The sequence below is a fragment of the Mirounga angustirostris genome, unplaced genomic scaffold (assembly GCF_029215605.1).
Source record: "Mirounga angustirostris isolate CCGP_5_RB_7025 unplaced genomic scaffold, mMirAng1.0.hap1 SCAF_6, whole genome shotgun sequence".
Lineage (NCBI taxonomy): Eukaryota > Metazoa > Chordata > Mammalia > Carnivora > Phocidae > Mirounga > Mirounga angustirostris.
In genome coordinates this window covers 153,754,855-153,769,530 of record NW_026991714.1, presented here as the reverse complement: position 1 = coordinate 153,769,530, position 14,676 = coordinate 153,754,855, and the positions used below count along the sequence as shown (strand labels likewise).

At 60.8% G+C, this 14,676-nt stretch overlaps 1 protein-coding gene across 5 annotated transcripts in view; it reads left to right on the top strand.

The window, feature by feature from the left end:
* STK32C (serine/threonine kinase 32C) overlaps nucleotides 1-14,676 on the top strand; it is a 71,301-nt gene that overhangs the window by 42,884 nt on the left and 13,741 nt on the right. Inside the window, exons 1-2 of one of the 5 annotated variants that reach the window (XM_064595482.1) lie at nucleotides 2,545-2,691; nucleotides 3,541-3,766. The exons of 1 other annotated variant lie outside the window; for it this stretch is intronic. In XM_064595482.1, the coding sequence (XP_064451552.1) occupies nucleotides 3,761-3,766 (6 nt within the window). In that variant the 5' untranslated portion in view covers nucleotides 2,545-2,691; nucleotides 3,541-3,760. Of the gene's footprint in view, nucleotides 1-2,544; nucleotides 2,813-3,540; nucleotides 3,767-14,676 lie in introns of those variants that run through there. 3 more of the 5 variants (XM_064595480.1, XM_064595481.1, XM_045879105.3) reach the window with 3 other exon arrangements.

Below are 14,676 nucleotides of genomic sequence, written 5' to 3'. Positions count from 1 at the left end.
CCCTCATGACCCTCGTGACCCCTGGGCCAGGCTGCTCCCGCAGGGGTGCAGGTGGCAGGGGTGAGCGTGCAGCTGAGTGTGCATCCTCATCCCGGGGCAGCCACGCCGCTCGGGCCTCTAAGTAGGCCTGCTCGAAACTGTCTCCCTGCTCCTTTTGTTCTCTCTTGTCCACATCTAACTTCCTGATTGCTGCCTTGTAATGTCTCGAGATTGGGGGTAATTATAACTCAAAGAGGCTTAACGAGCACTCGGAAGGTTAAAATTAGCTCTCGGGACTCGGCCATGATGGGTCTGTTGTAGATGGATCACTTTGGAATGGAGAGTGTCTTTTGAGCAGAGGAGTCTTGGCAGATGAGGCCTTCGCCCCCCTCTCCAACAGCTGTCTGGACGCTGTGCCTTGGGTTCCCCCAGGCCTGGGGAAATTATAAACCAGAGCTAATTAGCTCCTTCGCAGGAACTCATTCAAACGCTTTTGTTAAGGAGAGTATTTTTAAGATCTGCTGGTTGGACTGCCCTCTGCCCTCCCTGCTTCTCCCAACGGAATGTAAATTTTGTCTGCTAGGGTCACAGAGGGCGTGGGGAAGGTCGAGGGGGAGACGTTGGGGCTTAGGGTTAGGGTCAGGCCTTGGAGGACACCAGCCCTGCACAGGTTTCGGGAGGAGTGGCCTGTATGCGGAGACATGGAGGAGGAGCCGTGTTGGGGGCTGGCCTGGGGCAGCCCCGTCACTGTCCCCTGCGTCCTCCCGTCCTCATCATCCCCCTCATGCTCCTCCTGCACTACGGGACAGCATACACCCCCTGCCGCAGTGTCCGCAGAACCCCAGGACTCGGGCTCCTCAGACCAGGTCTTAGCTTTAAAAAGCCAGCTGGCCACGGGGCCGGGAAACGGAGCTCTGCAGAGTGGTGGGGTGACAGTGGAGTCCTGCTGAGATTTTATCCTCAGATGCAAGCTGCCTTGTCACGGCTCCCTAATGAGGCCGCCCAATTAGGCCTGCAGGGTCTCTGGGCTGCAGTTGCGGGCGCCCTGTGCAGGATGGGTTTCTGGAATGTGGAGAAGCCCAGGGCCTGTCCAGACCTGGGCTCTGCTCCTTCTAGCTGCTCTCGGCGGCTAGGGCAGTGGCCCCACGAGGAGAAGGAAGGAGGATTTGGAAGCTCGCCATGACCGCAGAAAGCCAGCTCCAAGCCTGTGTGGCCGAACCCGTAAATGCCTGTTTGTGGCCTTATTTGAGATGTGTGTGTGCACAGGCTCGGCCATGCCCGGCAGCACAGTGGAGCTGGGCTTTATAAGGATGACCGGGTCAGGTGGATGTAAACGTCCCGAGTTCACCGATGCCCCCACCTCATGAATGGAGGCAAAGTGTTTGGTGTGTCTGACAGGACCGGTCTCTTCCCAGCAATGGCTGTTTACCATGAGGCCGCTCCATCCTTCAGGACAATAGCTCACTGACACCCATTCACAAGCCTGCTGTTTCTGGTCCTTGGGTACAAAGACTGCTTATTGGTTTTGTTTTTTTCCAGGTTTTTTTTTTTTTATTTATTGTGATAAAATTACACATACGGTTGTAATCATCCGTAAGAGTGCAGCTCGGGGCATTTCTGGGCAACCTCTACCTCCTTCCGTCTCCAGACTCCCTTGTCTTAGAAAACGGAAACTGCTGGGATTCCTCAGAAACCCGTCCCAGGGTGGATGGCTTTGTTCTCCAAGGCGGAGTGGAAGCTGGTGGTGGAAGCCCACCGTCTGAGTGCTGAGAACACAGTCCCCACTGGCTCCCCGGTGGAGGGGCCTTGTCCCCGGGTCTTCTGACCAGGCCAGGAGCCTGCGGGGGGGGGGGGGGGCCCTCAGTGCAGGAGGCCCCTCCCAGCTCCCCATGACTGCGCTGCGGGCTGGGGGTGGGAGGTGTTGTTCCCAAGGCGCCTGAGTCCAGCAGCCGGCTTCACTAGGTGGGGACAGGTGAGCGGGTGGGACAGGTGAGCGGGTGGGGACAGGAGGTGAGCGGGTGGGGACAGGTGAGCGGGTGGGGACAGGAGGTGAGCGGGTGGGACAGGAGGTGAGCGGGTGGGGACAGGAGGTGAGCGGGTGGGGACAGGTGAGCGGGTGGGGACAGGTGAGCGGGTGGGACAGGAGGTGAGCGGGTGGGGGCAGGAGGTGAGCGGGTGGGACAGGTGAGCGGGTCGGGGCAGGTGAGCGGGTGGGGACAGGTAAGCGGGTGGGACAGGAGGTGAGCGGGTGGGGCAGGTGGACGCCTCCGCGGTGACGAGCGTGACAGTCCTTGGCAGGAGCTGTATGCTGGTGCCTGGGGCCTCGGGTCGCCAGTAACACTTGATCCAAGCGAGTCGCAGAGGGCGACAGGCGGATGTGAGCAAACATCTCCCATCTCCGCGAGGGGAAGGGCTGGGGCGGGGGCGCTGCCCGGGGATTCCGCCGGGGCTCTCGCACCAGCCGGGGCGGGCTTCGGACCCGCACGCTGCCCTCTGATTGGCTGGGTGCGACCACGTGCCCCTGCCCCGCACCAACCACGCGGGGTGCTGCGCTCTGATTGGTCCTGGTGGGGCATGTGACCAGGACGCGGCCGGCGGGGAGGGCGGCGCCCATGGCGGCTGCGAACTCGGCGCCCGCCGACTCGGCGCCTCCAGGTCGGGGGTCTGCGGCGCCTTGAGCAGTCACGCCGACCCCGGGGGCCGGGGCCTCGGGTCCGTGCCCCTCTGCGGGGCGGCTGGGTGAGCGCCCTTCTCTGCTCCTCCTGCGGGGCCCTGGGCCCCCGGGCAAGGGGCGGCCCTGCTTCTCCAGCTGCTCTTTGCGGCTGCGGGCGCGGTGAGAGGCGAGGGCGGACACACCGCCTTCCCCGGGGGGAGCTTGCGGGGTGCGCCCCCGACCGTGCCCGGCCGCCCCCTTCCTGCCCCCTCTCTGTCCCCGGCCTCCCCTTTCCTGCCCCCCTCCCCCCTCCCTGTCCCCAGCCCCCCTCGTCCCCGGCTGCCCCCTCCGCGTCCCCGGCCGCCCCTTCCCTCCCCCCTCCCTCCCCCTCTCTGCCCCCTCCGTGTCCCCAGCCGCCCCCTCTCAGTCCCTGGCCGCCCTTCCCTGTCCCCGTCCCCTCCCTGCCCCCTCCGCGTCCCCGGCCGCCCCTTCCCTCCCCCCTCCCTCCCCCTCTCTGCCCCCTCCGTGTCCCCAGCCGCCCCCTCTCAGTCCCTGGCCGCCCTTCCCTGTCCCCGTCCCCTCCCTGCCCCCTCCACGTCCCCGGCCGCCCCTTCCCTCCCCCCTCCCTCCCCCTCTCTGCCCCCTCCGTGTCCCCAGCCGCCCCCTCTCAGTCCCTGGCCGCCCTTCCCTGTCCCCGTCCCCTCCCTGCCCCCTCCACGTCCCCGGCCGCCCCTTCCCTCCCCCTCTCTGCCCCCTCCGTGTCCCCAGCCGCCCCCTCTCAGTCCCTGGCCGCCCTTCCCTGTCCCCGTCCCCTCCCTGCCCCCTCCACGTCCCCAGCCGCCCCCTCCCACCGGCCTCCGCTCTCAGTGCGCTTGTGCGACCGGTATCACTAACTACTGCGTTTACAGCCAGAACAGAGGAAGCGCGGTTTTGGAGAAGGATCCTTTACCCACCTGGAATTTAACGCTGATTCTGCAAGCCCACCGCCCCTGGGCTGCCGGGTCCAGCTGTACTCGCTTCCCGCCCTCCAGCACCCCACGCTCTTCCAGGATGCCGGCTGTCCTCATATTTATTTTTCCATTTGAACTTACTAAATAAGTGCTGTCAAGACCAGAATAAACTCATGAAATGCGGGTAGGAATTACATTTAAAGATTAAGGGAAAGTTGATAACTTACCAACTAGGGATCTAATACTTTTTTATTCAAATGTTATATTTTCATATTAATCCTTTGCATCCTGTTATGTTTATTATCTGTTGTTTTATAGTTACTACATTTTAAGCTGTTGTGCATGTTACCTGTCTTTGTTATTGTGAATAGGAGATTGTATTTTCAAACTTTACAGTTTGTTGGAAAATGGTGACGTCTGTCACCCCTCACCCCTGTTCCCCTACGACCCCCGCTGCCCTCTGCATTCCCGCAGCCACTGTGGCCGCTGTGGTCCGAGGACCTGGGTGGTCACTGGCTGGGGCTGATGCGCCCAACCTGGGCGGGGGCAGCGCTGTGGCGGGTGTGGCCAGTGGGTGGGGATCTGGCTTTGCCAACCTGAATGTCCTCCTTGCTGGAAGATACCGTCTCCCGGTGATGCTGTCTGTGGGACAGAGTCCAGGTCTCACTTGGGACTGGGGTCTGCAGAGCCTCCTCAAGGGGGCACCTGGTCAGGCTGCCGGACCATCAGGAAGCAAAGGTTGAGGCAATAGAAGGGCACAGCCCTTCAGGAAGCAAAGGCCCGTCTCCTGCAGGTGGGGTGTCCCCTTGTGAGTCCAGAGTTCCCTGACTTGGGTGCGTTTTTCAGAGATGTGACTAGCTTTTGCACAGTGGGCACGATTGGGTGTTTGAGTAGGAATGTCCTGGCCCTTGTCCTGCACTCCAGCCGCTCTCTGCCCTCATGGCCCAGTCTTGAATCGGTTCTGACCTTCCCTGGCCAGGCCTCCTCCTCCCCACTGCCCTGCATGCCCTGTATGAGAGGCACCCCCTTCCTTTCTTCACTTGCGGAAGGGCTGGGCTGGAGCTCACACGGAGGCTTCTGGGAATGCCTACTGCTGTCCATTTGTGGGTAGACGGGCCTGGCCACCTTCTGTCCCCTACCCAGCCCAGACCTGTCAGGAGGCTCTGGGTTCTGAGTTAGGGTGCTTGCTGTGAAATCTGGCAGGGATGGGGGCTCTTATCCAGCTGTGAGGCCTGGGGACCCTTTTCCCTTGTCCCAGGTCTGGCTCTCGCAGGAGCGCTGGCTGAGCTGTTACTTGTGGAGGGGAGAAGTGTTTGGACCAGCATGTCTTGTTTCTCTCCAGTTTATGGGGAAAGAGCTAAGACAGTGGGGGTACAGTGTGCCTTGGCCACAGACCCCAACAACTCTGAGGAACCTCCTGATGCCCCTGTGACCACCAGATCCTCAGATGGACCCTGGAGATGAGGCAAGAGTGGGAAGGTGGGGGCCGGCGCAGGAAGTGCAGTCCTACAGCTTACGGCCTTGCTTCTTTCCTGGGGGTCCCTGTTTGTGAGGACACCCAGCCATTGCCGTGGCAACACTGCAGAGGAAGCAAGTGACCCACCACCCAGCGGCCCAGCGAGGTGCTGCAGCCTCTCCCGTTAACAAAGGAGGAGCCTTCTGGGGTTTCACGCTCTGTATTGGCAGAAACGCCGCGGGGACGAGCAGCTGTGGCCGAGAGCTCGGGTGTCCTGCCCCTCCAGCTCCTGGACCAGGCTCACAGCCCCTTCTGAGACGTCCAGACACCAGATCTGGACTCTGGATCTTAGAGACCGTGCGCACGTGCTCTTGTTCGCATCACGTGCTTGATTGTGGCCTGACCATGCCAGTCACTTAGGGGAGCCCTGGGGAGAAGCATTGCTGAAGGCCGGCTAGCCGTGGCCACCAGAATGCACGGTGTCCGGCAGTGTCTGCAGGAGCCGGCGGCTGGTGGCCTGGCGCTGGTCACCCTCAGGCAGAGCAGCCTGTGGGCCCCGCACACGCCCAAGCCCGAGCCCTGGTTTTCCCACAAGGGTCCATCCTCATAGCCACGCAAATGGCGCAAATGGCCCTTGGCCGTGAAGAGCCTCGTCCCAGCCCAGGGAAGCCCGTGAGCATGCACATGTGTGCACGTACAGACACACACACACACACACATGTACACACACACGCCCCCCCACCCAAACACACACACACACACCCGCCCAAACACACACACACACACTACCCGCACACACACACACCACGTACACACACATACACACACACACACACCCAAACACACACCCCCCTGCCCCCTCCACCCGCCCAAATCAGCACATGTGTGCACGTACAGACACACACGTACACACACACGCCCCCCCACACACCCAAACACACACACACACACCCGCCCAAACACACACACACCCACTCCCCCACACGCATACACACACACCCGCCCAAACACACCCGCCCACACACACACACCCGCCCCCCCACACGTACACACACACCCGCCCAAACGCACCCACCCCCCCACACACACCCGCCCACACACACACACACACCCGCCCAAACACACACACCACGTACACACACCCGCCCCCCACACACACACCCCAAACACACACACACACCCGCCCAAATCAGCAAAACCCCAAAGCCCAGCAAAGTAGAAAATTATCCAAATTGATGATACAAGTTGCAATCTTGAATAGGCCAATGAACAGAAGAGATTAAAAAAAAAAAAATTAAACTGCCGTTAAAATATCACAAGGTGCCCTATGGTCCAGCGATCCCACCCCTGGGCGCGCACCCCGGAGAACTGAACGCAGGGACTGGAACAGATGTTTGCACCCCCATGTTCCCAACAGCATGGTTCACGGACAGCTGGAAGGGGCCCGAGCGTCCACATGGGGGAAGGGAGGAAGGGAGGAGGGTCTCAGCCTTGCGAGGAGCAGCCCCGAGGGCCCTGAGCTCCGGCTCAGTGTGACCCTGCGCCCCCAGGCAGGGCTGGAGAGGCCCCGGTGTGCTCATGCTCCAGGCTCTGAGCTCCCAACACTGTCAGGGGGGCTTGGTGTCAGCCCCCCTCGGCAGAAGCCGGGCCGGCTCTCAGCTCTTCGTGGCTCCAGCACCCAGGGCTCCCTGCGCTGCTGTCCTCCCCTCTCGACGCGGCTCCACAGGGCCCGTGTTCAGGTGGAAGTTTCCTAAGTGACCTTACAAGCAGCTCCAACTTGGGGCACCCTGATGGGAAGGGCTTGGCCACAGAGCCAGCAGTCAGATGAGGGACCCTGCCCAGCTGACCTGTGTCCACCCCACCTCACAGAAGGGGCCCTGCTGGGCTGGGTGGGGTGCGGGCTGAGGGCTACACGGTGGCTCTCGAGGGGTGAGGGATGCTGACGCCCAAACAGACCAAGCCCTAGGGAGGCGGAGGGTGTGGGGGGAGGGCACAGGCACTGGTCAGAGAACCAGAGGGACACCGTGCATGCAGCAGTGGGAGGATTTGTGAAGGGGCAGTGGGAGGTCAGTGCCCAGCTAGAAGGGGCTGGACAGGGCAGCAGGGAGGGCCGGGGCTGAGGGCACAGCCTCTTTCCTCTCCCTACCCCAGGGAGCTCACTTGGTGGAGGGGTCTGCTCTGGACGCTGCCCAGGCCGAGGGCCGAAGCTGGCTGGGACCTGCAGGTGCCTGGCACCCTCCCAGCTGTCACCGTCTCCTTCAGACTCACAGGCACAAAGAGACCCGGCATGGCAGCCTCCGCTGGGAGCAGCATCTAATAGACCCTTTATCACATGCTCTGAAGTGGGCCAAAGCACAATGTGAACTTGCTGGGTTGGTCTCTGGGTCACCCAGGCTTTGCTTTTGTGCCTTTAAATAGCCGTCTCCCTGGTGACTGATTCCAGAGAAGGAGGACACTCCCACCCACTTTCTCACTCTCCTCCCTGATCAGCGCATGAACGGTCATTATCTTGGCTGGGGGCTGCTGGGGGCCGAGGCCAGAGAGGCGCGCCTGGTTCCAGGCCAAGCGGCTTGGGTGCACCAAGTGGGTGGATGGCCAGGGGTGAGCCCATGGCCCAGCAGGAGCGGCCACCCCCGTGTGTGTCCCGGGTGAGAAGGAAGCTTCCTTTGCTAGGCCGGCTTGGTGCAACGGCCAGCGGCTGGAGGCTGTTCTTCAGGATTGGGAGGTGGTGCAGGTGCCCTTGACCTAGGCTGCTTACCCTGGGAGCCCCGAGGGTCCACCTCCAGTCAGCGTGTCTGGACACCTGTCAGGTCTGCCGCCCCCAGTGGGCTAAGGCAGGGCCGTGTCTCAGGGCAGTCAGCCGTGAGCCCCCAGGACCCCGAGTTCCAGGCCTCCCCACATGCCAGCGCTGAGCTGGGCCCCGCGTCCCTCGCCGACCAGCCCATCCTGCGGGCTCTGCGCCTTGGGGAAGCAGGTCGGGCCCACGCTTGGGCTGCTGCTGAGGTCCCCATCAGGCTCCACGGCCACCAGGGTGCAGCCTCCCATCTTCTTTCATTTTTCATTTTGGAAAACTTCAAGCATAAATACAAATGGGGAGGAGGAGAAAAATTCACCACCCCGCACCTATTCCCAGCTCGGTGCTCATCTTGTTTCAGCTGCTACCTGCCCACACTCGGGGTAGCTGAACTGAACCCCGAAATTGTCCCGCTTTATCTGTGAACATTTCAGCGGGCGTCTCTGCTCGTACGGTCTCGGTCCCTTCGGCCCCTGGGATAATCCGCGCCGGTGGCTCCTACCCGGACCTGGTCAGACTCAGACGATCCCACTGGTGCTTTGTGGTCATGATGGTGAGGATTTATACAATGACTCAGAACAGAATCCACGCGAGGCCCGGCCCCCCGGCCCCCTTCTCCCCGCGCTTTCTGCGGACGGTCCAGGTCATTGTGTGTGCTGCCCCCGCACGTGATCCCGAACGGCCCCGCCCTTGGCGAGCCGGGCGTGGTCTACACGAGCGGGCGGATCCGGTTTGACTTGCTGCCCGGCTCTGTCCGCGGCCACCGTGGTCTCGTCCGAGTTAGCCGCGGGCGGCTCACCCGTGGCTTCCTGAGGAGCCCCAAGAGGCGGTATTCTGGTTCTGGCACGAAGTCTTCTTGGCTTTGCAGCTCTGCTGACCCGTAACCGTTCTCTGTCCAGGAGGACAGCGCATCCAGAAGGACACACGCCTTCTTCCGCTGTCCAAGGACAGAGCTGGTCCCCTGGTGTCCTCTACTGGCTAGCAAAGTGGCGTTCCACCGCCACGCTGACTCTGGGGATGGGTCGCCTGCGCCGTCCTTCAGTCCACACACTGTGACGCTGTTGGGGCTCGGCTCACTGGCCCCGATGGTGCCATCGCTTGCTGGTGTGACTCGACGCCCTCGCCCCAAGGAGCAGAGCCTTGGTCTCCCCGTGGGACCCCGGCCCCTCCTGGTGTGGGGGGTGACACTTAGGACCACAGTTTGGGCTCCAGGGCTGCTCACCGCTCCCGGACTTGGCCGCATTTTACAGGCCTTCGTCGTGGCCAGAGCTGGGAGGTCCACGTGGGGCATCCCACGGCGGGGGGGTGCTCACAGCCCCTTGAAGTCGTTCCTCTCTGATGAACCCACCTCCTGGATACACACCCCGTGTTATGTCTTATTTTGCTCTCGATTTCTAGGGGTTGCCCTTTATATTAAATGTGATGTTTGTGTAGGATATTTGCGTGGTGCCCCGTGAAAATCTGTCCACTCAGGAAAGGGCAGCCTCTTTTGTTCTTCCCTCCTGTTTCCTCTTTTGGAAACAGTTCGGTTTATATGCGCATTCATTTCTTTTTCATATTTTCATACAACCTGCTTCTGAAATCAGTGGTGGCTTCCATTCCGCATTTCTCCATGCTTTGCTTTTCACGTCATCGGATTTCTGGACGTGACTCCCCACCCGCCATCTCCACACCAACACTCCGTTCTGTGGCAGCGTGACCCTGGGCGGACGTGCTGATGGGTGTCCCGTGGCCTCTGTGACAACAGCCGCAAGTGCAGTGGCTGCAGATGTGTTCTGTGGCTGTGTTGGTGGCCAGAGGTCTGCCGTGGGTGAGCCGTGGGCTGCAGTCAGGCTGAGGGCAGGCTGGCTCCTTCCGGAGGCTCCAGGGGGCATCGTCCACTTTCTAGAGGAGCCTGCATGTCTTGATTTCCTGGCCCGTGGCCCCGCATCGCTCAGACCCTGCCTCCTTCTCTGACTCTGACCCTCCTGCCTCCTTCCCCTTGTAAGGACCCTCATGATGACACCTGGCCTGCCTGTGTGCTCAGGGGTGATCCCCCATCTCTGAAGCTTCCACTCGATCACATCTGCAAAGCCCCTTGTGCCGTGAGGTGACAAGTCCGCAGGTCCAGGGATTAGAGCATGGACATGTTTGGGGGCTGCTGTCCAGCCGACCGCACACCCTGGGGGAGGCGAGGGGCTGTCATCAGCTAGTGCAGCTGCAGGCAGGGCCGTATCTACGTGCGTGAGCCTCCGCACAGCTTTGCCAGTGTATCCGGGGGTCCGCTCGTGGACGCAGGTGCGGACGTGTGGGCTGGAAGGTAAACGTGAGGACGTGAGGGCCTGGACGTGGCCTCCCCCGGCCAGCCCCCATTGTGTTCCCCACCACAGCGCCTGCTCTGAGATGTGTTCCCAACGTTCGGATTTTCGCCAGTCTGACCAGAGAGAAATGGCGTCTCAGTGAGTTTTTACTTTGCCTTTTATGATAAGCAAGCTTGTGCATCTTTTTAGGTGTTAGGAGGCCATTTGCGTATCCGTTGCCTCTTTTCCTGTCGGGTTGATGTTCTCTTTTATTTTTAGAGGTTCATTCTATATCAGGGACACTAACGTTTTGTTTCTGACGTAAATTGCAAATATTTTCCCACTGTGTTGTCTTTCAAGTTTATGTGTTTTTTCCATGTAAAATATGTTTTATTTTTATATCTTGTTTATCGGTCTTTCCCCTTGTTGCCGGGGGCTTCGCGTCACAGGAACGTTGTCCTGTCCTGGGTCACGCAGCTCTGTGGGCACGCTTTCGTGGAGCACGTCTATGTTTCAGCTATCATGTTAACACTCATGCATCTGGGGTCTATCCTGGCTCGCAGTGTCATGAATGGATCAAATTGTATCTTTTTTATATAGCTATTCAGTGATTCCAACACCACTTATTAAAAAGTCCATTTTTGGGGCGCCTGGGTGGCTCAGTCGTTAAGTGTCTGCCTTCGGCTCAGGTCATGATCTCAGAGTCCTGGGATTGAGCCCCGCATCGGGCTCCCTGCTCGGTGAGGAGCCTGCTTCTCCCTCTCCCACACCTCCTGCTTGTGTCCCCTCTCTCGCTGTGTCTCTGTCAAATAAATAAAATCCTTTAAAAAAAAAAAAAAGTCCATTTTCCCACAGATTCAAGGTGCCACCTTTATGATATACTAACACATCTCTGTGCCGTGGGGCTGATTCCGGGCTCTCTTCATTTTCTTTGGCTGGCCCGTCTGTCCTGCTCCAGGATCGCTTACTGAGGAGGCTCTGCCTGGTGGGCAAAGGCACGGCCTTGCTCTCCTTTTAGAGGTTTTTTTCTGCCTACTTTTGCTTGATTTTCTTCCCAAATGAATTGTATGAGCAACTTGTTAGCTCCAGGAAAAAACAAACACAAACAAAGCAAAGAAAGAGCCCAAACCACAGTGAAACATCCCTGGTGGTGTTTTCATCGTGCTGGTAAAGCTGCTCGGGAAGGAGCCACAGGCTGATGAGGTCTCCGGGCCTAACCTGCCTTCCACATGCTCAGCCCACTCTTGAGTCTTTCCAGAGAGAATGACAGCCTCCCTCACTCCCCTGTGCTTACTTTGATTCCGTCAAATCCAGATGCAAAGCCAGGTCATCTGCAAGCAGAGGTGGTTTTAAATCTTCCGTCGCCATCTTTTGGCCTTGACTCAGGCGCTGTGTTTGCTGGCTGGGATGGGGCTGCGTGGGCGCCCACTGCACTCTCACCCCGTTTCCTCGTCCACATTCCTCATCCGTGAGGGGGCGGTTGCCGTGGGCGTGACATGAGAAGATGAATATGAACCGCCCCCGATTGAGGGCCCGTCTGTGGATGAGGGGTCCTGTGTGGCTAGGTCCTGCCTGCATTTGGCTCACCTAGCATCCTGCTGGGGGCCCTGGGGCAGGAACATGGCCAGACCTGTTCCTTCTGCCTGGGAAGGAAGCTCCCCTGGATGGCACTGGGACCCTTCGGTTTCAAATAATTAATGAAATATTCATTACTCTATGCCAGTCCTGCTGAAACATCTGGGAACGAGGCAGACAAAATCAGGTCCATGGGGCTGCTGGAAGAGGCGGGCAGAGGCGGACAAGTCAGCAAACCGGGTGCGGGACGAGAGGTGGGGGTGAGGGGCGTCAAACCACCCAAAGGTCAGCACAACTCCACCTCCACCTCCTGCGCATGCCCGCCCGTCCTGGGAGACACCGACCCCAGCTCTCCCTGGCGAGGCGCAGCCCGCCGTGGGGTCTGGACGTGGGTCTGCGTGTCAGGGAAGCCAGGCGCCCTCCGGAGGGTGGTGCCATGGAGGCCGGCGCTCCTGCTCTCTTTCCTCCATCCCTGCTGGACTGCCCGCCCCCCAGCATTCCAGAAGCTCCCCAGGTGGGAGCAGGAGGCACTTTCCTCATGGTGTTTGAGGCTTTAAGTACCTATTGTCAGGCATTTGCTTTCTGGGGAACAAAAACTACTTGGAAAGGAAAAGAGCTTGGGGTGAATCACTAAATCTGCAACGCACACCAACAGCATTGAATTAAGATGGCAGTTACCCTGCCATCACCCACCACTGCTCCTGGGCTGTCCCTGGGCGCTACGCATGGAACCCCAGCCGCCCAGGTGCCCCGGTCAGCAGAGCTTATTCCTCTTGGCGCTTCAGTCCGATTCCATCCTGCTTGTCTGCTTCAGTCCTCGACTGGAGGAAGCGGCTCAGAAAGCCCAGACCAGGTCCTTGGAGGAGATGGTTGAATGCGGCAGCCTGCTCCCAGGCCCGAGCACTTCCACTCCCATCCTGTAAATGCCGCCTGAGCGGGGACAGCGGGGATGGTGGGAATGGCGGGGATGGCGCCCAAGCCCAGCACTGCAGATCCTGCTTGTCCGAGCTCTCCCGTCAGGGGCCGAAGCAGAGTCCCAGGTCTCCACCGCCAAAACCTGGGCTTCTGCCGCCCCTCTTCTGGCCGGCGGCCTCAGCACGCGGCTGTCCCCACCCCGCCAGCCTGGCCTTCTCCTCCCACTGGGCAGGGAGGTGATGCTGAGGCTGAGACCCACCTAACAGGTGTGTCTGGGGGCTGGACCCGCAAACCCCGAGCCGTGGAGAGCCCCCTCCCATCATCAGACGGCTGGCTAGCAGTATCTCCTGGCACTTGAGACAATTTCCTCTTTCAGAATTTCACCGAGTCCTGGAAGGCAGCTCTGAGTCGCTCCACGGCTGGGGCCTTGGTTTCCCCTGTTGAAGGTGCCCGGCCTCCCTGGACACGGCCTGTCCAGAAGTCGGCGCTCTCCTACCTGAGGGCAGTGTCCGCTGGAAACAGGGCTGGCTTTGCTCTTGCGTCCATCCGTCTGTCCCTCTGTGTGGCGGGAGCTGACTGTCGTCGGCAGCAGGACGGACTGCACCCTGGGATGTGGTGTGAGCGCTGGGCTCCCTGGGCCCTGTCAGCAGGACCTCACCCGTGATCCCAGCTGTCACATGCAGGATGGGCCCGTGGTAACCCACACGTCCACAGTCCACGACCGCAGCACCGTGTCAGCCAGGTCTCCCAAAAGTGGGAGGGGGTGGCTGGCCTTCAGCTCTCCGGACTGCCGGCCTCGCGGGGAGCCACCGAATGTGCCTCGTTGGGCAGACGTGGAGGCGGTTCTGAAGCTCCAGGCTTCTCCTCCCATGACCTCGGCCAGGAGCCCCGGTGGGGGTGCAGTCTGCCTGCCGCTCTGGGCCCCTCGGGTGTGCAGCCGACGGGGGGAGCCCGCCAGCCATGCCCCTCTCCGCACAGGCCCAGAAATCCTGAGGAAGAGCGTCGAGAGCCGGGGTGACAAGCAGGTGACTGGGCTTTACGCCTGTGATCACTTACCTGCCGGGAAACCCTGGTCTCCACTGCTCCTTTTTGTCAGTCTGCGTCCCTGGGGACGGCCCCAGATCGGAGGTCGGGCTCATGGAGACGGGGACGCAGCACAGCCCGTTGAGCCCGGCGGTCCGAGGCCCTTTGGGAGAGCGCTTGGGCTGTCCCTCCTGCAGATGACTTTTGGGCCATTTTGCTGAAATGAGGAAGATTCTAGAAAGCACATGGTTCTCACACTGGTGGCCTCATGCGTGGGGGGGCCTTGCCTCCGCCCAGTCTCTGTCCAGCAAGGCCCGGAACCCTGTGCGACAGACAGGCCGCCCATCTCCGCCCAGCAGCCCCGACAGCTGGGAAAGAGAGCAGACGTGGACCATGCCTTCTAGTGACACTGGCCACCCTTCTCCGTCCCTCACGGCTCCCAGGACAGCGGGCGGCCCGCCATCTTGGCTTCCTGGGTCCACTGTGACAAAAGACCACACACCGGGGCCCCTCCCTCTGGTCATCACATTTCCTCTTGCCATGGGAAGACGGGAACTGCTCCCAGCCTTTATCCACATGGGAAGCCTTGGCGGCATGGATGGGGCAGGACGTTGGCTGTGGCCCCCCCTCAGGGACGGGGCTTCGGTGTGTCTGCCCCCACCATGGTCTGGGCACAGCAGGAAGGACGGGCTTAACTCGGGGCATCCAGACCAGGTAGGGGGGCTTTGGAAACACGAAGCGACGCAGGTCTGAGGCTGGCCCCCGGATCCCTGGCTGCGAGCTTTCTGGCAGTCAGCCCAGCTAGAGGCAGTTTTAGGCAGAGCTTTGCAGGGGGCTTGGTGGCCTGCACAGGCCCCCGGGTGGGTTGGAGGTGGGAGCTGAGCAGGCTCAGAGGTCCTTGTAGCCCAGCATGGCAGGATGCCCCTCCGTGCCCGTGGGCGTCACCCCGGCAAGCTTTGCCTCCCTGGGGGCTGGCAGGGTGGTGCGCGGCGTTACCTCGGAAACTGCATCTGCAGCTCACGAAGGCCCTGTCCTGGATCATGTGGGCGCAT